This window comes from Phaenicophaeus curvirostris, unplaced genomic scaffold, assembly GCF_032191515.1.
Source record: "Phaenicophaeus curvirostris isolate KB17595 unplaced genomic scaffold, BPBGC_Pcur_1.0 scaffold_51, whole genome shotgun sequence".
Taxonomy (NCBI): Eukaryota; Metazoa; Chordata; class Aves; order Cuculiformes; family Cuculidae; genus Phaenicophaeus; species Phaenicophaeus curvirostris.
Window position 1 is genome coordinate 156143 of NW_027206674.1, and position 22947 is coordinate 179089.

General features: G+C 63.6%; 3 protein-coding genes across 3 annotated transcripts in view; 1 reads left to right on the plus strand and 2 right to left on the minus strand.

The window, feature by feature from the left end:
- The window catches only part of CC2D1A (coiled-coil and C2 domain containing 1A), a 17719-nt gene extending 1491 nt beyond the window's left edge, over positions 1–16228 (minus strand). The window contains 31 exon segments of the mRNA XM_069881530.1: positions 7–83; positions 894–987; positions 989–1021; positions 1101–1143; positions 2074–2135; positions 2229–2330; positions 2332–2355; positions 5156–5233; positions 5235–5250; positions 5350–5449; positions 5572–5623; positions 6648–6706; positions 6808–6881; positions 6961–7077; positions 7812–7870; positions 8173–8295; positions 9011–9186; positions 9862–9988; positions 10310–10437; positions 10563–10635; positions 10710–10840; positions 10949–11026; positions 11914–11986; positions 12126–12253; positions 12344–12560; positions 13012–13149; positions 13495–13554; positions 13646–13755; positions 13890–14022; positions 15108–15171; positions 16164–16228. Coding sequence (XP_069737631.1) covers positions 7–83; positions 894–987; positions 989–1021; positions 1101–1143; positions 2074–2135; positions 2229–2330; positions 2332–2355; positions 5156–5233; positions 5235–5250; positions 5350–5449; positions 5572–5623; positions 6648–6706; positions 6808–6881; positions 6961–7077; positions 7812–7870; positions 8173–8295; positions 9011–9186; positions 9862–9988; positions 10310–10437; positions 10563–10635; positions 10710–10840; positions 10949–11026; positions 11914–11986; positions 12126–12253; positions 12344–12560; positions 13012–13149; positions 13495–13554; positions 13646–13755; positions 13890–14022; positions 15108–15158 — 2736 coding nt within the window. The 5' untranslated portion in view covers positions 15159–15171; positions 16164–16228.
- A 353-nt stretch (positions 16229–16581) lies between these two features.
- BRME1 (break repair meiotic recombinase recruitment factor 1) lies at positions 16582–21027 on the plus strand. Its single transcript, XM_069881502.1, has 7 exons — positions 16582–16746; positions 18423–18600; positions 19290–19365; positions 19520–20296; positions 20415–20512; positions 20616–20699; positions 20795–21027. Exons 1-7 carry the CDS (start codon positions 16716–16718, stop codon positions 20904–20906), a joined length of 1356 nt encoding a protein of 451 aa, XP_069737603.1. The 5' UTR covers positions 16582–16715; the 3' UTR covers positions 20907–21027.
- On the minus strand, positions 20971–21857 carry NANOS3 (nanos C2HC-type zinc finger 3). Its single transcript, XM_069881519.1, has 2 exons — positions 21455–21857; positions 20971–21318 (listed from the first exon to the last, which is right to left on the minus strand). The coding sequence occupies exon 1, from the start codon at positions 21855–21857 to the stop codon at positions 21480–21482; it is 378 nt and encodes a 125-aa protein (XP_069737620.1). The 3' UTR covers positions 20971–21318; positions 21455–21479.
- Positions 21858–22947: the final 1090 nt, after the last annotated feature.

Here is a 22947-nt window from a genome sequence, read left to right on the forward strand (position 1 = left end):
CCTCACCCGGCTGCCCTGTGCTCCGAGGCGCCGGGCGCTGTCGCTGTAGAGCAGCAGCAGCCGCTGCAGCTGCGCCAGGTACTCTGGGAGAGACCAGCACCCAGCAGGATGGGACCCACGGACAGGGACCCACGGACAGGGACCCTCAGAACCCAGCAGGATGGGACCCACGGACACGGACCCACGGACAGGGACCCTCAGCACCCAGCAGGATGGGACCCACGGACACGGACCCACGGACAGGGACCATCAGCACCCAGCAGGATGGGAGCCAGGGACAGGGAACCAGGGACAGGGACCCTCAGCACCCCAGCAGGATGGAACCCATGGATAAGACCCCTCAACACCAGAGCAGGATGGGATCCCTCACCCGAACCCCTCGGGATCAGAGCAGGATGGGATCCCTCACCCCGAACCCCTCGGGATCAGAGCAGGATGGGGACCCTCACCCGAACCCCTCGGGATCAGAGCAGGATGGGATCCCTCACCCGAACCCCTCGGGATCAGAGCAGGATGGGGACCCTCACCCAAACCCCTCGGGATCAGAGCAGGATGGGATCCCGAACCCGAACCCCTCGGGATCAGAGCAGGATGGGGACCCTCATCCCAAACCCCTCGGGATCAGAGCAGGATGGGATCCCTCACCCGAACCCCTCGGGATCAGAGCAGGATGGGGACCCTCATCCCAAACCCCTCGGGATCAGAGCAGGATGGGATCCCTCACCCGAACCCCTCAGGATCAGAGCAGGATGGGATCCCTCACCCCAAACCCCTCGGGATCAGAGCAGGATGGGATCCCGAACCCCGAACCCCTCGGGATCAGAGCAGGATGGGGACCCTCATCCCAACCCCCCCCACCCCCAGGTGCTCAGGACCCTCGTGGCCCCTCTCACCCCTTCGGAATTGGGGGTCCCCGCTCTGCAGGCGGGCGCGGAGGCTCTGGCTGCGCCGCACGAGCTCCTGGTGCTGCTCCCGCAGCTCGGGGGGGGAGCGGGCGCCGCGCCTGCGAATACGCCAGCATCTGCGGGGGGGGGGCGGACACACGGTGTTTTGGGGTGGGGGGCTCAGCTTTGGGGCGACCACCCTGCACCCCAACTCACCTTCCGCTCCAGCTTCTCGCGGTCGAAGGCCAAAACGTGGAGACTGGAGAGAGAGGGGGGGGGCTCTGGGGGGGGTGAAATAGGGACTGGTGAGGGGGGGGATGCGGGGGACACCCCCTCAGTGTGTGTCCCCCCCCCCCAGGCATGGGATGGGGGCACAGGCAGCCCCCTCCTCACTTCTCGGCTTTGGAATCTGCCCCTTCCTCCTGGGGAGAAGGGGGGGGGGGAGAAGGGGGGGGGGAGAAGGGTGGGGGGAGAAGGGGGGAGAAAAGGGGGGAGAAAAGGGGGGGGAAAAGGGGGGGGAAAAGGGGGGAGAAAAGGGGGGGGAAAAGGGGGGGGAAAAGGGGGGGGAAAAGGGGGGGGAAAAGGGGGGGGAAAAGGGGGAAAAGGGGGAAAAGGGGGAAAAGGGGGAAAAGGGGGAAAAGGGGGAAAAGGGGGAAAAGGGGGAAAAGGGGGAAAAGGGGGAAAAGGGGGAAAAGGGGGAAAAGGGGGAAAAGGGGGAAAAGGGGGAAAAGGGGGAAAAGGGGGAAAAGGGGGAAAAGGGAGAAAAGGGAAAAGGGAGAAAAGGGAAAAGGGAGAAAAGGGAAAAGGAACAGGGAAAAGGAAAAGGGAGAAAAGGGAAAAGGAACAGGGAAAAGGAACAGGGAAAAGGAACAGGGAAAAGGAACAGGGAAAAGGAACAGGGAAAAGGAACAGGGAAAAGGGAAAAGGAAAAGGGAGATGGGGGGAAAGGGAAAAGGGAGAAGGAGGGGGAAAAGGAAAAGGAAAAGGGAGAAGGAGGGGGAAAAGAAAAAGGGAGAAGGAGGGGGAAAGGAAAGGGAGAAGGAGGGGGAAAAGGAAAAGGGAGAAGGAGGGGGAAAAAGGAAAAGGGAGAAGGAGGGGGAAAAGGAAAAGGGAGAAGGAGGGGAAAAAGGAAAAGGGAGAAGGAGGGGGAAAGGAAAAAGGAGGAAGGAAAGGGCAGCCCAGCACTCACCTGTTGTTCCCGTCCTTGGCCGGAGCGACTGCCGGGTTGGGTTTTGGTTTGGGGGCGACGACCTGGAAGAAACCCAGGAATGAGACGAGGCTTTTCCTCCCCGGGGGCGCAGCCGCAGCTCCCCGGGGTCCCAGGACCGAGCGGCCCGAGCTCACCGGGGCCCCGGGATCGATGACGAGCCAGCGCTCCGTCCGCGTCTCCAGCTGCTGCGAGCCCAGCGGCTCCCGGAGCCGAACCAGCACCTCCAGCTTCCCCCCCCGTGGGGCGGCGGCCGTCCAGGAGCTGCGGGAGACGAGGGGTGGCCAGGTAACGAGGCCCCGGGACCCCTGGCCGCTGGCTAGCAAAGCCCCGGGACCCCATGCCACCCGCTAATGAAGCCCCAGGACCCCTGGCCGCTGGCTAGCAAAGCCCCGGGTCCCCTGGCCACCCGCTAATGAAGCCCCAGGACTCCTGGCCGCTGGCTAGCAAAGCCCCAGGACCCCTGGCCACCCACTAATGAAGCCCTGGGACCCCTGGCCACTGGCTAGCAAAGCCCCGGGTCCCCTGGCCACCCACTAATGAAGCCCCAGGACTCCTGGCCGCTGGCTAGCAAAGCCCCGGGACCCCTGGCCACCCACTAACGAAGCCCCGGGACCCCTGGCCGCTGGCTAGCAAAGCCCCGGGACCCCTGGCCACCCACTAATGAAGCCCCAGGACTCCTGGCCGCTGGCTAGCAAAGCCCCGGAACCCCTGGCCACCCACTAACGAAGCCCCAGGACTCCTGGCCGCTGGCTAGCAAAGCCCCGGGTCCCCTGGCCACCCGCTAATGAAGCCCCAGGACTCCTGGCCACTGGCTAGCAAAGCCCCGGGACCCCTGGCCACCCACTAATGAAGCCCCAGGACTCCTGGCCACTGGCTAGCAAAGCCCCGGGACCCCTGGCCACCCACTAATGAAGCCCCAGGACCCCTGGCCACTGGCTAGCAAAGCCCCGGGTCCCCTGGCCACCCACTAATGAAGCCCCAGGACCCCTGGCCACTGGCTAGCAAAGCCCCGGGTCCCCTGGCCACCCACTAATGAAGCCCCAGGACTCCTGGCCGCTGGCTAGCAAAGCCCCGGAACCCCTGGCCACCCACTAACGAAGCCCCAGGACTCCTGGCCGCTGGCTAGCAAAGCCCCGGGTCCCCTGGCCACCCACTAATGAAGCCCCAGGACTCCTGGCCGCTGGCTAGCAAAGCCCCGGAACCCCTGGCCACCCACTAACGAAGCCCCAGGACTCCTGGCCGCTGGCTAGCAAAGCCCCGGGTCCCCTGGCCACCCGCTAATGAAGCCCCAGGACTCCTGGCCGCTGGCTAGCAAAGCCCCGGGGACCCCTGGCCACCCACTAATGAAGCCCCAGGACTCCTGGCCGCTGGCTAGCAAAGCCCCGGGACCCCATGCCACCCACTAATGAAGCCCCAGGACCCCTGGCCACTGGCTAGCAAAGCCCCGGGTCCCCTGGCCACCCACTAATGAAGCCCCAGGACCCCTGGCCACTGGCTAGCAAAGCCCCGGGTCCCCTGGCCACCCGCTAATGAAGCCCCAGGACTCCTGGCCACTGGCTAGCAAAGCCCCGGGACCCCTGGCCACCCACTAATGAAGCCCCAGGACCCCTGGCCACTGGCTAGCAAAGCCCAGGGACCCCATGCCACCCACTAATGAAGCCCCAGGACTCCTGGCCACTGGCTAGCAAAGCCCCGGGACCCCTGGCCACCCATTAACGAAGCCCCAGGACTCCTGGCCGCTGGCTAGCAAAGTCCCGGGTCCCCTGGCCACCCACTAATGAAGCCCCAGACCCCTGGCCACTGGCTAGCAAAGCCCCGGTCCCCTGGCCACCCACTAATGAAGCCCCAGGACCCCTGGCCACTGGCTAGCAAAGCCCCGGGTCCCCTGGCCACCCAAAAATGAAGCCCCAGGACCCCTGGCCACTGGCTAGCAAAAGCCCCGGGTCCCCTGGCCACCGGCTAATGAAGCCCCAGGACCCCTGGCCACTGGCTAGCAAAGCCCCGGGTCCCCTGGCCACCCAAAAATGAAGCCCCAGGACCCCTGGCCACTGGCTAGCAAAGCCCGGGTCCCCTGGCCACCGGCTAATGAAGCCCTGGACTCCTGGCCACCCAAAAATGAAGCCCCAGGACTCCTGGCCACTGGCTAGCAAAGCCCCAAGACCCCATGCCACCCGCTAACGAAGCCCCAGGACCCCTGGCCACTGGCTAGCAAAGCCCCGGGTCCCCTGGCCACCCACTAATGAAGCCCCAGGACTCCTGGACACTGGCTAGCAAAGCCCCAGGACCCCTGGCCACCCACTAATAAAGCCCTGGACCCCTGGCCACTGGCTAGCAAAGCCCCGGGTCCCCTGGCCACCCGCTAATGAAGCCCTGGGACTCCTGGCCACTGGCTAGCAAAGCTCCAGGACCCCTGGCCATCCACTAAAGAAGCCCTGGGACCCCTGGCCACTGGCTAGCAAAACCCCAGGAGCCCTGGCCACCTACTAACGAAGCCCCAGGACTCCTGGCCACTGGCTAGCAAAGCTCCAGGACCTCTGGCCATCCACTAAAGAAGCCCTAGGACCCCTGGGCCCTGGCTAGCAAAGCCCCAGGAGCCCTAGCCCCCCACTAACGAAGCCACAGCACCCCTGGCACCCTGCTAATGAAGCTCCAGGACCCCGGCCACTGGCTAGCAAAACCCCAGGACCACTGGCCACTGGCTAGAAAAGCCCAGGACCCCTGGCCTCCTGCTAACGAAGCCCCAGGCCCCCCGGCCACCCACGAACAAAGCAGAACTGCCCTAGCCATTGGCTAGCAAAGCCCTAGGCCTCCTAGCCACCCACTAACGAAGCCCTGGGACCCCTGGCCGCTGGCTAGCAAAGCCCCAGGAGCCCTAGCCACCTGCTAATGAAGCCACGGCGCCACCGGCTAATGAAGCCATGGCACCCCCTGGCCGCCGGCTAATGAGGCCACGGCACCCCTGGCCACCAGCTAATGACACCCAAGGACCCCTGGCCACCTCCTAACGAAGCAGAAAGGCTGTGGCCACTATCACAGCCCGGCCGGTAGCCCTGCCCCTCACCTCCAGGATCTGGCGGACCTCGCAGACGGTCTCCAGCGCCTCCAGCTTGAGCTGCGCGGCGCCCAGCACGCGATCCGGCCGGCTTGAAGAGACCCCTGGGGTGGGGGGGGGGAGCAGAGAGGGGAGGGCTGGGGGGCGCGGGGGGCACAGGGGCCACGCGAGGAGGGGGTCACGGAGCCCCCCCCGCTTCTCACCCTTTGTGCAAAACCTCGAATTTGATGCCCTTGGCGTGAAGGACGCGGCGCAGCCCCCGGTGCCCCCGGTTCACAAACAGCTTAAAGTGCTCCTGGAATTCTGAGGAGGGGAACGATGGCAGCGAAATCACCAGGAGAGGTGCCGAACCCCGATTAATGGGCCCTCGTCACGCTAACGAGGAGCCGCGGTGCCCTCGGCGCCTCCCGGAACGGGGGATTTACCGGGACAGTCGGTGTTTTTGATGACGTTGGTCTTGTCTTTTTGAGCTTCCTCCTGCCAAGGGGAAAGGGGAGAGTGAGGGTGGGGGAGAGGGGCAAAAAAGGGGGTTGGGGGGCAAAAAAGGGAGGGCAGGGGGGGAAAAAAGGGGGTTGGGGCAAAAAAGAGAGGGTGAGGGGGGCAAAAAGGGGAGGGCAGGGGGAAAAAAAGGGGGTTGGAGGGCAAAAAAGGGGAGGGCAGGGGTAAAAAAAGAGGGTTGGGGGGCCAAAAGGGGAGGGCAGGGGGAAAAAAAGAGGGTTGGAGGGCAAAAAAGGGAGGGCAGGGGGAAAAAAAGGGGGATTGAGGGGCAAAAAGGGGGACTGAGGGGCAAAAAGGGGAGGGCAGGGGGAAAAAAAGGGGGTTGGAGGGCAAAAAAGGGGAGGGCAGGGGGAAAAAAAAGGGGGTTGAGGGGGAAAAAAAGGGGGATTGAGGGGCAAAAAGGGGGACTGAGGGGCAAAAAGGGGGACTGAGGGGCAAAAAGGGGAGGGCAGGGGGAAAAAAAGGGGGTTGGAGGGCAAAAAAGGGGAGGGCAGGGGAAAAAAAGGGGGTTGGAGGGCAAAAAAAGGGGATTGAGGGGGAAAAAAGGGGGTTGAGGGGGAAAAAAAGGGGGATTGAGGGGCAAAAAGGGGGACTGAGGGGCAAAAAGGGGGACTGAGGTGCAAAAAGGGGGACTGAGGGGCAAAAAGGGGAGGGCAGGGGGAAAAAAAGGGGGTTGGAGGGCAAAAAAGGGGAGGGCAGGGGGAAAAAAAGGGGGTTGGAGGGCAAAAAAAGGGGATTGAGGGGGAAAAAAAGGGGGTTGAGGGGGAAAAAAAGGGGGTTGAGAGGGGGCAAAAAGGGGCATTGAGAGGGGGCAAAAAGGGGCATTGAGAGGGGGCAAAAAGGGGAGGGCAGGGGGGGAAAAAAGGGGGTTGGGGGCAAAAAAGGGGAGGGCAGGGGGCAAAAAAGAGGTCAGGGAGAAAAAAAGAGGGTTGGGGGGGCAAAAAAGAGGAGGGTTGGGGGTGAGATTCGTGGCCAGGCAGGTTGTGGAGAGACGTGGACTCACCGCGTTGGGGTAGGGGAACTCGAAGCGCACGAAGGCGTCCAGGTCGTTGGGAGCCACTCCTGCCGGGCAGACACGGCGTGAGCCGCGCGCCGGCGGCACCGAGGCCTCACCGGAGGCTTTGAAGCCACCACCGGGAGCTCTCGATGCCCCTCGCCCTCACCTGCTGGGGCCGGCAGGTTGAATCCTTTCACTATCGACAGCGCCAGGTCGTTGCTGTTCAGCTCCGGAAAGATTCTGGAGATGGAAAAAGCCGGAAAAATCCCGTTGGTGCCCGCCTGGCCCTCCTGGCCCGCGGAGGCCAACGATTCCCTACTTGAGGACGGTGAAGGTGCGCTGCTCGTAGTGGAATCGGGGCAGCGGCGAGCCCCGGGCGTGGGCTTCCTTCAGCAGCTCCATGTTCCGCTTGCAATCCTCGGCCAGGTCCTCGAATCTGCAGGGAAAAGTGGCTCACGGATGGAATTCCTGCTCTTTCTCCCTGTCCACATCATCCCAGGGGGCAGGAGGCATCGCCCTGGGAGGGATTCCTGCTCTCTTTCCCTCTCCACATCGTCCCAGGGGGCAGGAGGCATCGCTCTGGGAGGGATTCCTGCTCTCTTTCCCTCTCCACATCGTCCCAGGAGGCAGGAGGCATCGCCCTGGGAGGGATTCCTGCTCTCTTTCCCTCTCCACATCGTCCCAGGGGGCAGGAGGCATCGCTCTGGGAGGGATTCCTGCTCTCTTTCCCTCTCCACATCGTCCCAGGAGGCAGGAGGCATCGCCCGGGGAGGGATTCCTGCTCTCCTTCCCTCTCCACATCATCCCAGGGGGCAGGAGGCATCGCCCTGGGAGGGATTCCTGCTCTCCTTCCCTCTCCACATCGTCCCAGGGGGCAGGAGGCATCGCTCTGGGAGGGATTCCTGCTCTCTTTCCCTCTCCACATCATCCCAGGGGGCAGGAGGCATCGCCCTGGGAGGGATTCCTGCTCTCCTTCCCTCTCCACATCATCCCAGGGGGCAGGAGGCATCGCTCTGGGAGGGATTCCTGCTCTCTTTCCCTCTCCACATCATCCCAAGAGGCATCAATGGGATGGAATTCCAACCCTCCTCCTCTCCCTAAACCACCCCAGCAGCCAGGAGGCTTCGATTTGAGGGAATTCCCTCCCTCCTTCCCCATCCACGGCCTCACTTGGTCGTCTCTGTGATGTTCCCGAGGTGCGTGAACTGCTTGGAATAACTCAGGCACATCTGGAAGGAGATGGGAGAAGAGGGAAGGTCCTGAGTCCCGCCGGCTCCCAACACGGGTGCTCACAGAGCTTGGAAGCGTCGCCCTTTCCCTGGCATCCCCAGCTCCAGCTTCAAGCAGCAGAAAATTCCTCCCCAATCCCAACTCAGCCCTGGTTTATTCCAGGATTTCCAGGTGCAACCCTGGAAGCCGCTCGTTCCCATCCTCCTTGCTAGCCCTGCAGCCTGGAAGATTCTCTGCTCCTTCCCCACGTCCATCCTGCTCCCTTTCCTTCCCACCCGACCCCAATTCCCGGCTCCCTCACCTCGTGCTGCTGCCGGATCCGCTCCATCAGCTCCAGGTAGCGTCCGGCCACCTCCGGAGGGATGCGGGCGTCTCGCCGCTGCTCCAGCACGAAATCCTCCTTGTTCACCGGGGCTTCGGGGACCTGGAGGAGAGGGAAAGGATCAGATAGAATCAGAGAATCACGGGGTTGGAATGGATCCACTGGGTCATCGAGTCCAACCATCCCCATCAATCACTAACCCGTGTCCCTCAGCACCTCGTCCACCCGGCCCTTCAACCCCTCCAGGGCAGGGGACTCAACCCCCTCCCTGTCCCAGGGCCCAGGGACCCTTTCCAGGAAAGATTCCATCCTGCTGTCCATGCGGAGCCTCCCCTGGTGGAGCTCGAGGCCGTTCCCTCTCGGCCTGGCCCCTGGCCCTGGGGAGAAGAGCCCAGCTCCCTCCTCTCCACCAGCTCCTTGCAGGGAAAGAGCAAGGAGGTCTCCCCTCAGGCTCCTCTTCTCCAGGCTGAACCCCCCCAGCTCTCTCAGCCGCTCCTCTTCTTCTCCAGCCCCCTCCCCGGCTTCGTTGCTCTTCTCTGCACTCGCTCCAGAGCCTCCACATCCTCGTGTCCCACCAACCCCCCCAGGTCCTTCTCCTCCAGGCCCTTTCCAGCCAGACTCCTCCTAGGCTGGAGCTGCCCAGGGTCGTTGTGCGCCAAGGTCCTGCTCCAACCTCATCCCCTTGGTCTCAGCCCATGGATCCAACCAGCTCAGCTCCCTCTGGAGAACCTCAAACCCCTCCAGCAGATCCACGCTCCCACCCAGATCTGCCGCTCCGCGACCCAGCCGGCTTCCCAAACCTAGGAAAACCACAGACCTTGGTGATGTCGACGGGGAGGCCGCTCCGCGAGGCCTCGATCATGGGCTCCAGCCCCTTGGCTTGGCGCAGGAAGATCTTGGCCCCTTCCATGTCGTTGTGGCGCTTGGCTCGGAGCGCGGCCTGCAGCAGCGCCTTGCGCCGGCTCTCCAGGAACGCCAGCTGCTGCTGCTGCGCTGCGGGAACCACGGGATCCAGCCGTCGGGAAAGCCCTTTTCCCACCCCGGAGTCAAAGCCAAATTCCCCCTGGATCCCACGGCTTTCCAACCCCCTCGCTGGAACCCCAGTCGCTCAGATCCCCCCGGAGCAGCCCTCCCAGCTCTGTCCCGGGGCCTCCCTGCCCTCAACCAAGCGGATTTTAGGGCTAAATTCCCCTTCTTTTAGCTCCATCCCGGCCCATCTCCCAACTCCATTCCCATCGCTCCGGGATCGGGGCAGCCAGGGCTCCCTGGAGCCTTTTCCAGCTCCCCAACCTGCTCCAGCGCTGGGATCGCTTCCCTGGCTGCTCCAGATCTCTCCGGGGCTCAGCCTTTTCCCCGTGTAGCTGCTTTCAATGCTCCGAAAGCCTTTGGGGAAGGGATTCTTCCCAATATCCAGCCTAAACCTCTCTTTCTTTTTGGAAAAGGAGCCTCCAGCGTCGTGGGGAGCGATGGGATCTCCCTTCACCCTCTTTTCTCCAGCTCAAGCCCCGTCCCCGCCTCCCTCAGCCCTTTTCCAACTCCGTTCCTCCGGCTTTGGACAATCCCAGCCCCTCAAGGTCTTTCTTGGAGCCAAGGAGCATCCCACGGGGCAGGGATCCTGCTGCATCCGATTCCCTGGTCCCTGAACGGAGCCTCGGCTCAGCCCAGTACCTTTTGCCGTGGTTTTAGGAGCTGGTTTGGCTGTTCCAGCAGAATTTGGCGCGGCCGTGGAGGAAGGCGGCGGCGGTTTGGGCTGGGAAGCAGCCGGGGCTCGTGCTGGGGCCGGCCGGGGGGCAGGCTGGGAATAGAAAGGGCCGGAATCGGTGTAGGAATAACGGAAAACACTCGTTTCATGGGCACAGGGGAAGCTGGCATCGCCTCGGAGCCTTCCCTGCTCCCTGTTTGGGCTCCTCCAGAGCTGGAGAGGGGATCCAAGGCCCCCAAATTCCAACCTGTGCATCCATGGAGCCATCCCTGCTCCCGGTTTGGGCTCCTCCAGAGCCAGAGGGTGGATCCCAAGTCCCCAAATCCCAACCTTCACCTCCTCAGAGCCATCCCTGCTCCCAGTTTGGGCTCCTCCAGAGCTGGAGATGGGATCCCAAGTCCCCCAAATCCCAACCTTGGCCTCCTCGGTGCCGTCCTCCTCCTCCTGGACCTCCTGGTTCGCCAGCTTCATGGCCGTTTCCAGCACCCCGACGATGCTTTGGTCTCCGGACGGCGTCTCCGCACCCTGGATGGGCTGGAAGCCTGGAAAAGGCGGAAGGGGGGACAATTCCAAGAGCTTGTGGGGCTGGATCCTGCCCCTCGCTACACGTTGGCTTCGGGAAATGGCTCCGAGAAGCGTTTCCCAGGAAAAGGGATGCGGAAAATACCTGGTGGAACAGGCAGCTCGGAGAAATCCACTGCCTTGCCGGCTTTGTGCGCCCGGATGGCCTCCTGGTATTGCTGGAAGGGAACGCGGAGCTGAGCGGGACCGGCAGCGCCGCGAGGGCCCCCGGAAAAACCTCTGGCTCTCGCACCTTCACGATGCGCTCGTGCATCCGAGCTTTCCGATCGTCTCCTTTGCTCTTGGCCTGCGCCGCCGCCGTCCGGTACCGCTCCATGCGCTGCTGCAGCGCTTCCAGCGTGTCCCGCGGCGCCGCAGGAACCTCTGTTTGGGGCGAAAACGTAAGAAAAAGGTCCCATCCTCTTTCTCTTGCGGCTTCCCTTCCCTTGGAAAGCGTTTCGGGGGTGGATATTCCCCGTTTGGGGGTTCTACCTGCTACGGGAGAGGCCGGATTCGCTTCCGGCACGGCTTGGGGGCGGCTGGGGGACAAGAGCTCTGAGGGCAGCTGGGCTGCGGGGAGAAGGCGGCGATGGAAAAGGGTGAGGTGGGCTCCTCCTGCAAAAAAATGGGGAAGGAACGCTCCCCGGCGAGGGATTGGGAAGGAAGGAACGCTTCCCGGTGAGGGATTGGGAAGGAACACTTCCCACTGCTCCCCAGCGAGGGATTTGGGAAGGAAGGAACGCTTCCCAGCGAGGGATTCGGGAAGGAACACTTCCCACCGCTCCCCAGCGAGGGATTTGGGAAGGAAGGAACGCTTCCCAGCGAGGGATTCGGGAAGGAACACTTCCCACTGCTCCCCGGCGAGGGATTTGGGAAGGAAGGAATGCTTCCCAGCGAGGGATTCGGGAAGGAACACTTCCCACTGCTCCCCAGTGAGGGATTTGGGAAGGAACGGATGCTCCCCAGTGAGGGATTCGGGAATTCGGGAAGGAACGGACGCTCCCCGGTGAGGGATTCGGGAAGGAACACTTCCCACCACTCCCCAGCAAGGGATTTGGGAAGGAACGGATGCTCCCCGGCGAGGGATTCGGGAAGGAACACTTCCCACTGCTCCCCAGCGAGGGATTCGGGAAGGAAGGAATGCTTCCCAGCGAGGGATTCGGGAAGGAAGGAACGCTTCCCGGCGAGGGATTCGGGAAGGAAGGAACGCTTCCCGGCGAGGGATTTGGGAAGGAACACTTCCCACTGCTTCCCAGCGAGGGATTCGGGAAGGAAGGAACGCTCCCCAGCGAGGGATTCGGGAAGGAACACTTCCCACTGCTCCCCAGCGAGGGATTCGGGAAGGAAGGAACACTTCCCAGTGAGGGATTCGGGAAGGAACACTTCCCACCGCTCCCCAGCGAGGGATTCGGGAAGGAACACTTCCCACCGCTCCCCAGCGAGGATTTGGGTCTCACCGGGAGGAGGCGGAACGCTGCTCGGCTCCAGCACCTTCCCCTTGGCCGTCGCTTCCAGCAGGGAATCAAAGCTCTGAAAAAAATGAAGGAAAAAAGGGAGTAGCTGGATCTCCCAGCGCGACCGAGCCGCGTTTTCCTCCGGAAACCAAGAGAACGGGGAGGTTCGGATCAACGATGAGCAGGGAGGGAAGCGGGAGCTGCCGGTGCGGCACCTTGGCGAGCCGGTAGAGCTTGGTGGCCGCTTCCAGGTCTCCGCGTTGCTTGGCCTGCAGCGCTGCCAGCTTGTATTCCCGCTGCCGCGCTCGGAGCGAAGCCTCGGAGCCGGCCGGGTCGGAGCCTGCTGAAGCCGAGAGGAGCGCGGCGAGACCGGGAGCCTCGTCACAACCGGGTCTGGCCCTCTCCGGAGAGGAATAACAAGGTGAATCCTCACCTGGGTGGGTAGACGGGGAGGGAGGCGCCAGCTCCGTCTCCGGTGAGGTGATGGGAAGGAGCGGAGGCTCCGGTGGAGCCGGAGGCGGCTGCGGCGCAGCAGCGGGTGGAGGGGCAGCCGGGGAGCTCCCCACCTTCCCCAGCGCCACCGGAGGGGGAATCTCGTCCTCCTGGATGGTTTTTCCCTTCCTGACGGACGCCAACATGTTCTCCAGCGTCTGGGAAGAACACAGGAAAAAAGCATTCCAATGCAGGGAGGAGAGAAACCTCAGAGCTGCCGGAGATAAGAAAACCCAACGATGGCCTCAAATGGAGCCCCAGGGCTCCGAACCCCTCGGGGATTCAGCCCCACACCCCACAAGGTCTTGATCTTCCCCACAAAATCCTTTCAGCTGCCTTCTGGGGTGGCCCCGGCGGCACAGAGGAGCCAAGGGAAGGGCGAGCTCTGCAGCGTGGCCTTGGATTCACGGCACGGGCTCCAAAGTCATAGAACCACAGAATCACGGGGTTCGAAAAGACCCACAGGATCATGGAGTCCAACCGTCCCCACCAATCACTGACCCACATCCCTCAGCACCTCGTCCACCCGGCCCTTCAACCCCTCCAGGGCAGGGGACTCAACCCCCTCCCTGTCCCAGGGCCCGGGGACCCTTTCCAGGACTCGCTCACCTTGAGGCCGCGCTCGTAGCGCCGCAGCCGAGAGGCGTCCCCGGCCTCCCTGGCGTTGCCGACGGCCGCCTGGTACATCCCCACTCGCTCCAGCAGCGTCGCCTCGATGCCGCTCGGCTCCGACGGCGACTCCGGCACCTGCAGCCGCCCCGCGAAACGCTGGCATCATCCCAGCCGCCCTTCCCGAGCTGCTCTGGTGTCTCACAGCTCAAGGATTAGCCCCAGGAGCCGCCACCAGGCACCGAGAAACCGGGATTCCCTGAGAAAGGCTAAACACGGGCTCGGCGGAGCCGGATTCCTCCCAGATCCCAAGGAATTGGCTCAATCTGGTCTTGACGCTCGCGTTTCGCTCCTTCCCGAGGAGGAGGGAGAGCGGCGGATCCGGCCCTCAAGGGTTTTTGGGCCCCACGGGTTGGCCTGGAGCCTGATTTTCCCATCGGGATAACGACCGCGAGGGAAAAAAAAGGAGAAGATTCATCGTACCTCGGCGTCCGGCACGGCCTCGCTCCCTTCGGTGTCTCCCAGCACCTCCTGCAGCTCGGCCTGTCAAGCCACGATTCCATCAGTGACATTCTGGGGTGGAAAAACCTTTTTTTTTTCTTGAGAAGGACTCAAGCTCCGGCCCCCTTCTCACCAGGAGATCGTCCTCTTCTTCCAGCTCTTCATCCCCGTCCTCCTCCTCCTCCTCCTCCTCCCTCATGCAGAGCGCGGCCATGCGTTCGATCGTCTCCATAGGCAGCGGGGCTGCGGAAGACCAGAGGGGTTTTTTTTTTGGGGGTCACAGCCCCATTTCTGGATGCTTTAAGGGGTGGGAAGAGCTCGGCAGGAGCCGTTTTCCACGTGGCTGAATTTGCTCAGGAAAGGGAGGCAGCGCTCACCTTTCTGCCTCGGCTTCTCTCCCGGTTTCTCTCGGCCGCCCACCAGCACCAACAGCTCGGCCTCCAGCTCAGCCTCGTCCCCAGCGTCACCCGCGGCTGATCCATCCGGAGAGAGCTCCGGGAGCAGCCCCATCTGCGGGGAGAGACGGCGAGCGCTGCGGGTGCTAACGAAGCCTCGTTAGGGCGTGGGGAGCCCCCGGGAGCCAGAGGAATAAGGTGGATCCTCCCAGTGGGAGTTAGAGAACGGGTTGAATCAGAGAATCCCAGAATCACCAGGGTGGGAAAGACCCATCGGATCGTGGAGTCCAACCGTCCCCATCAATCACTGACCCACGTCCCTCAGCACCTCGTCCACCCGGCCCTTCAACCCCTCCAGGGCAGGGGACTCAACCCCCTCCCTGTCCCAGTGACCAATAACCCTTTCCATGAAGAAGTTCTTGATGTCCCATCCGGAGCCTCCCCTGGTGGAGCTCGAGGCCGTTCCCTCTCGGCCTGGCCCCTGGCCCTGGGGAGAAGAGCCCAGCTCCCTCCTCTCCACAAGCTCCTTGCAGGGAAAGAGCAAGGAGGTCTCCCCTCAGGCTCCTCTTCTCCAGGCTGAACCCCCCCAGCTCTCTCAGCCGCTCCTCTTCTCCTCCAGCCCCCTCCCCAGCTTCGTTGCTCTTCTCTGCACTCGCTCCAGAGCCTCCACATCCTCGTGTCCCACCAACCCCCCCAGGTCCTTCTCCTCCAGGCAGCTGGAGGCGGGACGAGGTGCTGAGAGACGTGGGTTAGTGCTTGATGGGGATGGTTGGACTCTGATCCAGTGGGTCCTTTCCAACCTGGTCATTCTATGACTCTAAGATCCCCCATCCTGGATTAAAATCAAGGATTCCAGCCCCGACCCACGCGTAGGATCTTGCAGAACCTCAGGAGCCACCCTGAGGCGCCGGGAATTCCACTGGGATAAAAATTCCCTCCTTGCCGGCAAAACCACAGAGATCGCGGCGAATCCCACCCCGATTTACGGAACCGAGTGATTAAACCAGCGCTTCTCCTTGCACGCAGCCTAATTAACCCAATTAACACACCCAAAGGGAGGCACCGGCGTGGGGAGTAACGCCTGGATGAGAGACCCAAATCCGGCATCACCGGTGCCTGTTTAACCAGAGCCAAACAGCATCCATGGTGTCGGGGTTCAGGGGGGTTCAGGGGGTTTTGGGGGGGGGGAAGGGGCCGTACCTGCCGGGCGATGGCTGCGCCGCGACCCGGGGGCCTCCGGGCTCTGCTCATCGTGTCGGCCGAGCTGGGGATTTGAGGATTTAGGGATTTTGGAGGGGGGGGGGGGTGTTGTCCTGGAGCCCCCCCCAATGCCCCACGGACCCCTGACTCCCCCGTCAAGGCCCTGTTCCCCCTCCTGAGTCGCCCCCCAGCCTCCTCAAGGCCTCATTTCTTCCCCCACAACCCCCCCTCAAAGCCCTGTTGCCCCCCCAAGCCCCTATTCCCCTCTCCTACAGCCCCCCAAGGCCCCACTCTCCCCCCAACCGCCCCCCAGCCTCCTCAAGGCCTCATTTCTTCCCCCACAACCCCCCCTCAAAGCCCTGTTGCCCCCCCCAAGGCCCCTATTCCCCCCCCCCACAGCCCCCCAAGGCCCCACTCTCCCACCACAGCCCCCCCAAAGCCCTGCCCTCCCCCCTACAGCCCCCTCAAGGCCTCCTTGCCCCCCCCAAGCCCCTGTGCCCCCCCTCCCACAGCCCCCCAAGGCCCTGTTCTTCCCCCCTACAGCCCCCTCAAGCCCTCATTTCCCCCCCCAGCCCTCTCTCAAAGCCATATTACCCCCCCCAGCCCCTGTCCCCCCCCCGCTACAGCCCCCCCATGGCCTCCACTCACACCCAGCCCCCCCTCAAAGCCCTGTTGCCCCCCCAAGCCCCTGTGCCACCCCTCCTACAGCCCCCCAAGGCCCTGTTCTTCCCCCCTACAGCCCCCTCAAGCCCTCATTTCCCCCCCCAGCCCTCTCTCAAAGCCATATTACCCCCCCAGCCCCTGTCCCCCCCCCGCTACAGCCCTCCCATGGCCTCCACTCACACCCAGCCCCGCCTCAAAGCCCTATTGCCCCCCCTAAGCCCCTGTGCCCCCCCTCCCACAGCCCCCTCAAGGCCCTGTTCCTCCCCCCCTAGCCCCCCAAGGCCCCCCTCTCCCCACCTAGCCCCCCACAAGCTCCTGTTTCCCCCCCCGCCAAAGCCTCCTCCCCCCTCCAGCCCCTCCCGGTACCGGCACCCCAGTCACTCCCCGACTCACTTCCTCGTCCGCAGTCAACAACCCGCCGCGCTTTACGGCGGCGCCGTCGCAAAACGCCGCCGTTTCGCTTCGCGGCTCCCGTGGACTACAACTCCCGCCAGCCCTTTTGTGCTGCGCATGCGCATATGGAGACGGAGACTCCGCCTGGGGGCTGCGAACTACAACTCCCATCGAGTCTTGCGCTGCGCACGCGCACATGGAGACGGGAACTCCGTCGTGAACTACAACTCCCATCGAGCCTTGAGCTGCGCATGCGCACATGGAGACGGGAACTCCGTCGTGAACTACAACTCCCATCGAGCCTTGAGCTGCGCATGCGCACATGGAGACGGGAACTCCGTCGTGAACTACAACTCCCATCGAGCCTTGCGCGAAAAGGCGGGAAAGGCGTGAGGGGCCCTCGAGGCCGGCGCCGCCTCTGGGGGCGAATGAGCCAAATCTGCCCTTTCTGACCCCAGAATCGGAGGATTCGGTGCCTCTGAGCGGGGGGGGAGGGAGGTTGAGCCCAGGGGGCCTCGTTCAGCCCGCGCCGCTCTCCCTCCGCGGGGTGCGATGGGCAAACGCAAGGGCCAGCGGCTGCCAGGTGACCGAGGGGACACGGAGGGGACGGGGCTGAGAGGGGACAGGGACAGGGACAGTGAGGGGTCAGGGATGGTGAGGGGACAAGGACAACAAGCTGAGGGAATGGGGATGGCAAGAGGACAGAGAGGCAAGGGGACAGGGACAGAGAGCTGAGGGGACAGGGACAGAGAGCTGAGGGGATGGGGACAGGGACAGAGAGCTGAGGGGACGGGGACAGAGAGCTGAGGGGACAGGGACAGAGAGCTGAGGGGATGGGGACAGGGACAGAGAGCTGAGGGGATGGGGATGGGGACAGAGAGCTGAGGGGACAGGAACAGAGAGCTGAGGGGACAGGGACAGAGAGCTGAGGGGATGGGGACAGGGACAGAGAGCTGAGGGGATGGGGACGGGGACAGAGAGCTGAGGGGACGGGGACAGGGACAGAGAGCTGAGGGGATGGGGACAGGGACAGAGAGCTGAGGGGATGGGGACAGGGACAGAGAGCTGAGGGGACAGGGACAGGGACAGAGAGCTGAGGGGATGGGGACAGAGAGCTGAGGGGATGGGGACAGGGACAGAGAGCTGAGGGGATGGGGACAGAGAGCTGAGGGGATGGGGACAGGGACAGAGAGCTGAGGGGATGGGGACAGAGCTGAGGGGATGGGGACAGAGAGCTGAGGGGATGGGGACAGGGACAGAGAGCTGAGGGGATGGGGACAGAGAGCTGAGGGGATGGGGACAGGGACAGAGAGCTGAGGGGATGGGGACAGGGACAGAGAGCTGAGGGGATGGGGACAGAGCTGAGGGGATGGGGACAGAGAGCTGAGGGGATGGGGACAGGGACAGAGAGCTGAGGGGATGGGGACAGAGCTGAGGGGATGGGGATGGGGACAGAGAGCTGAGGGGATGGGGACAGGGACAGAGAGCTGAGGGGATGGGGACAGAGCTGAGGGGATGGGGATGGGGACAGAGAGCTGAGGGGACGGGGACAGGGACAGAGAGCTGAGGGGATGGGGACAGGGACAGAGAGCTGAGGGGATGGGGACAGAGCTGAGGGGATGAGGACAGAGAGCTGAGGGGACGGGGACAGAGACAGGGAGCTGAGGGGACGGGGACAGAGAGCTGAGGGGATGGGGACAGAGCTGAGGGGACGGGAACAGAGAGCTGAGGGGACGGGGACAGAGACAGGGAGCTGAGGGGATGGGGACAGAGAGCTGAGGGGATGGGGACAGGGACAGAGAGCTGAGGGGACAGGGACAGAGAGCTGAGGGGATGGGGATGGGGACAGCGAGCTGAGGGGATGGGGACAAGGACAGACAGCTGAGGGGACGGGGACAGCGAGGGGACGGGGACAGAGAGCGTGGGGGGGTTGAGGCAGTGGGGCTGGCAAGGGGAAGGAGCTGGCGAGGAGAAGGGGACAGCAGGGGACAGGGGCTGGGAGGGGACAGGGATGCAGGGGAACAGCCACCCCTGCCCCAACCCCCGTTCCCTGATGTTTGAGGGGAGGTGAAGGGGGTGGGAATGGAGCTGCACCCCAAAAAAATAACCCTAAAAATGCTTTCCCCCCCTTGAATTCCACCTCTAGAGGCACGGAGGGGGGCAATTCCTGGGATTTAGCGCCAAACCCCGGCCAGGGGTTGCTCTGGAGTCCCTCCAGTCGCCCAGGGAAGCCCAAGGATTTGTTTTCCCCCCTGAAAGGAGGAGACGGCGAATGCCACGATCCCAAAACGAAACGCGGTTCTCGGGAAGGTTTGGAGGCACCGGGAGACGATAGTTTGGATGGAACCGGCCCGGCTCGGAGCGGCGACACTGATGGAAAAGCAGCAGGAGCAGGGGTGGAGGATCAGGAAGAGACGAGCGGCACCGGGATGAGGAGGTAACGAGGGTGAGGAACCGGTGCAACCGGGGTTTGCCGGGTGCGATGGAGCCGCCGAAGGCCTCGCTGAACGCTCCTTGTTGGGTTCAGAAAAGGCGAGTCCTGCCAAACAAACCTGATCAGCTTCTACGATAAAGTGACTCGCCTGCTGGATGAGGGACAACAACCCCGGGCAGCTCCAGCCTAGGAGGAGTCTGGCTGGAAAGGGCCTGGAGGAGAAGGACCTGGGGGGGTTGGTGGGACACGAGGATGTGGAGGCTCTGGAGCGAGTGCAGAGAAGAGCAACGAAGCCGGGGAGGGGGCTGGAGAAGAAGAGGAGCGGCTGAGAGAGCTGGGGGGGTTCAGCCTGGAGAAGAGGAGCCTGAGGGGAGACCTCCTTGCTCTTTCCCTGCAAGGAGCTGGTGGAGAGGAGGGAGCTGGGCTCTTCTCCCCAGGGCCAGGGGCCAGGCCGAGAGGGAACGGCCTCAAGCTCCACCAGGGGAGGCTCCGCATGGACAGCAGGATGGAATCTTTCCTGGAAAGGGTCCCTGGGACAGGGAGGGGGTTGAGTCCCCTGCCCTGGAGGGGTTGAAGGGCCGGGTGGACGAGGTGCTGAGGGACGTGGGTCAGTGATTGATGGGGACGGTTGGACTCCATGATCCGGTGGGTCCTTTCCAACCTGGTGCTTCTCTGATTCTATGAATTAACAGCGGGAACGGCAACGAGGAGGCATCGGCTCCCGAGCCAAACCAGGCGGGAGAGCGCGACTCCAGCCCCAGAGCCCAGGTACGCTGGGTCCAGGCCATCCCGGCGAGCTCCCGGTTCCACCAGATGCCAAGAAACTCAAACGGCATTTGGATTTATGGCAATTGGAGGTAAATATTCCCAGAAATCTTGATTGTTATAACGAGGGGGTGATGCCAGCGCCTCGTTCTTCCAGGACGGAAGAGAGCCGGGCATCGGTGGAGGCGGCGAGTTACCGGAGGCGTCCGTCCCGGTGGCGGCATCGCTGCTGGAGTCGCCGCACCGGCTGGATTTGGCGATTCGGGAGCCTGAAGAGGGGCCGGTGGCGGCCACGGAGCGGGACGGAAGCGCCGATGAGCCGGACGGCGAGGGCGAGGCCGGCAGAGAGACCCCTGCGGATGCTCCAGGAGGGAGCGCGGTGCCGGCTCCTTGCCGGGAGGAGGGCGAGCGCCGAAGCGACGCCGGCGAAATCCAGGAATCCGTGTCGGTTGTAGACGCTGAAGAAAAGGGATCTGGCACGGGATCTGGCACCGCGTCCGAGCCCGTGGCTGGAGCCGAACAGCAGGAAAGCGAGAGCGAGGAGCGACCACAGGCAGCCGGCGCGGTGGAGAACGCAGCCGAATCCTGGCACGGCAGCTTCGTGGAGGCTTCGGGGACGTGCGCCGCAGCGGTGGAGCCGGAGGGAGACGTCGGCGCTGCCGGTGGGAACGCTTCTCGGCGGCAAGCAGTGAGGGAAGGGGACGCAGCCTCCCCTGAGGCCGCCGTGGGGGCGAATCCGGTGGTGCCGAATCCGGATTCGGCAGGTGGGAGGGAAGGCGAGGGTCTCGCGGGGCACTCGCAGCTCCCGGCTCGCTCCGGCGAGGACGTTGGGAAGAGCTCACCCGGCCTGGCGATGCCGGATCCCGCATCCGGCGCCGAGTCCCAGGACGAGGCCTGTAAGGCCGGGAGCAGCCCGGAGCCCCAGCCGGAGCAGGTAAGGCTGAGCCGGCAATGCCGAACTCCCTGAAATCCTGTCAGCGCCCCAAAAGGGAGCGATTCCCCCCCAGAAATCTCCTGGTGTGGGGGTTCCTCTGCTCCTGACTCTCCCACAGCCCCCTGGAGCCACGGAGCCGTGTGCCGACGCCGGACGAAGCCCTGCGGAAGCGACACCGGGCGCCGAGGAGAACAGTTCAGAGCCGCCGCGGCCCAGGTAAGCGGCTCGGAGAAGCCCTCAGGGATTAAACGCCTCGTTCGAGGCCAAAAAATCTGGATTCTGGGAGCGAGAACATCCCTGTTTTCCCCACCCTGACCAGGAGCGAGGAGCCGGCGCAGCCGCCGGCCGCCACGGACGCGACCGACGTGGTTTGCGGGCTCATCCTGGAGCTTTCCAACCTCAAGTAAAAGCCGGCGCCGCGATCCGCGTCCTTTTCCTGAGGGATCGGGGGGTAAACGCTGCGCCGAGTGGCGTTCCCACACGGATCCCACCCCGCAGCCGCCTGGCCATGAGCGCTCGCCGGGGCCTGGAGGCGCTGAGGAGGCCGAAATCGCGGAGGAGCCGGTGGCCGGCGACCGCACACACCGGGAAGAGGTGGAAGGATACGTAGGGCCCGCTCGGATCCAGATTGGAAGCGGATCGGTGCGGGATACGAGCCGGATCCAGCCTTCGGTACAACACAATCCTTTATTAACAGAGAACGTGGTTAAATAAACGAACGTTAAACGAACAAAGCGGCACGTCCGGCGAGGGCAACAACCAGATCACAAGTTTTTTGCCTGGCCCAGCGCCGGCTTTGATAATCGGTGCCCTCGGGATGATGCCGAATCCCAACAAACCAACCCAAATCCCAAAACTCAAGCCTCGTGGCCGCGGCAGAAGGGAAAATGATCCCACTCCGGACAATCCATTGGTGGTGGCGCCGCCGGGAGACGAATCGCGGAGGGAAGCTCCATCCTGGTGGGAAACTCCATCCTGGCGCTTCATCCTTGGCGTGAGCGCAGCCGGATCCCGGCGACCTCCTAGAAGGGAAACAGGGAATGCGGGTTGAGCACCGGAATCCCCTTAAATTATGGCTTCGCTGAGGAATCGGCTCCTCACCGGAGCAAGCCGGGAAGCGGGGAAGGTGAGAGCTTCGCGGCGAGCGCCACGCGGTACCTGCAGGCGCATCCGTCGGCGCCGGCTACTTGCGGAGGGCGGTGGGAGCCCGCGTGCCGGCGCCGCGAGCCGCGCGGCCGTAGACGGAGGCGTAGCCGCTGCGGGTGAGGGGGCAGAAGCGTCGGGTGTGGGCTCGCTCCTGCGTGGCGCCGCACTGGGGGCACACGTAGCTGCGCAGCACCGGGCACAGCACCCGGCCGGCCGCGTCCCGCAGCGCGTGGCTGCCGTAAACCTCCCGCGCCTCCCCGTTCTGCTTGCAGAACCCGCAGCCCGACGGTGCCGGCGGCGCCGCTGCCGAGTTCGGTGCCGGCGGCTCGGCCCGGAGGCCCTGCGGCAACGCGGCCACCACGGCCGCCAGCCCCAAGTAATCGTGCCACATGTCGAAGGCCGGCGCCGGCTCCATCCCTTGTGGCTTCTCCGGCCCTCGCCGATGCTCCATGTGCCGCTGGCTGCGCCGGGAAAGGGCCATCCAGCCCGGCTCCCGCCCCTCGGCATCGCCCCCGGTGCCGGCGAGTCTGCCCGCTGGGCAACGGTGTCTGCCACGCTTCCTGGAGCGTGGGGGGTCGCTCCCCAAATCCTCCTTGGCTCCCAAATGCCTCCCTGGCTCCTCAAATCCCTCCTTTGGCTCCCCAAATCCCTCCTTGGTTCCTCAAATTCCTCCTTTGGCTCCCTAAATCCCTCCTTGGTTCCTCAAATTCCTCTCTGGATCCCCAAATCCCTTCCTGGCTCCTCAAATCCCTCCTTTGGCTCCCCAGATCTCTCCCTGGCTCCTCAAATCCCTCCTTTGGCTCCCCAAATCCCTCCTTGGTTCCTCAAATTCCTCTCTGGATCCCCAAATCCCTTCCTGGCTCCTCAAATCCCTCCTTTGGCTCCCCAGATCTCTCCCTGGCTCCTCAAATCCCTCCCTTGGCTCCCCAAATCCCTCCTTGGTTCCTCAAATTCCTCTCTGGATCCCCAAATCCCTCCTTTGGCTCCCCAAATTGCTCCCTGGCTCCTCAAATCCCTCTTTGGTTCCCCAGATCCCTCCCTTGGCTTCTCAAATCCCTCCTTTGGCTCCCCAAATCCCTCCTTGGTTCCTCAAATTCCTCTCTGGATCCCCAAATCCCTCTTTGGTTCCCTAGATCCCTCCCTGGCTCCTCAAATCTCTCCCTGGCTCCTCAAATCCCTCCCTTGGCTCCCCAAATCCCTCCTTGGTTCCTCAAATTCCTCTCTGGATCCCCAAATCCCTCGTTGGCTCTTCAAATCACTCCCTGGCTCCTCAGATCTCTCTCTTAGCTCCTCAAATATCTCCCCGACTCCTCAGATCCCTCCTTAGTTACTCAGATTGCTCCCTTGGCTCCCCAAAACCCTCCTTGGTTCCCCAAAACCCTCCTTGGTTCCCCAGATCCCTCCCTTGGCTCCTCAAATCCCTCCCTTGGCTCCCTAATACCCTCTCTGGCTCCCCAAATCCCTCCTTGGCTCCCCAAATCCCTCCCTTGGCTCCCCAAATTCCT

Coding starts and splice junctions, on each gene's coding strand:
- BRME1 (XM_069881502.1), top strand. CDS start 16,716: ATGGGCAAACGCAAGGGCCAGCGGCTGCCAG. Junction 20,297..20,414: donor CGGAGCCCCAGCCGGAGCAG/GTAAGGCTGAGC, acceptor ACTCTCCCACAG/CCCCCTGGAGCCACGGAGCC. Junction 20,513..20,615: donor TCAGAGCCGCCGCGGCCCAG/GTAAGCGGCTCG, acceptor CACCCTGACCAG/GAGCGAGGAGCCGGCGCAGC.
- NANOS3 (XM_069881519.1), bottom strand. CDS start 21,857: ATGGAGCCGGCGCCGGCCTTCGACATGTGGCACGATTACTTGGGGCTG.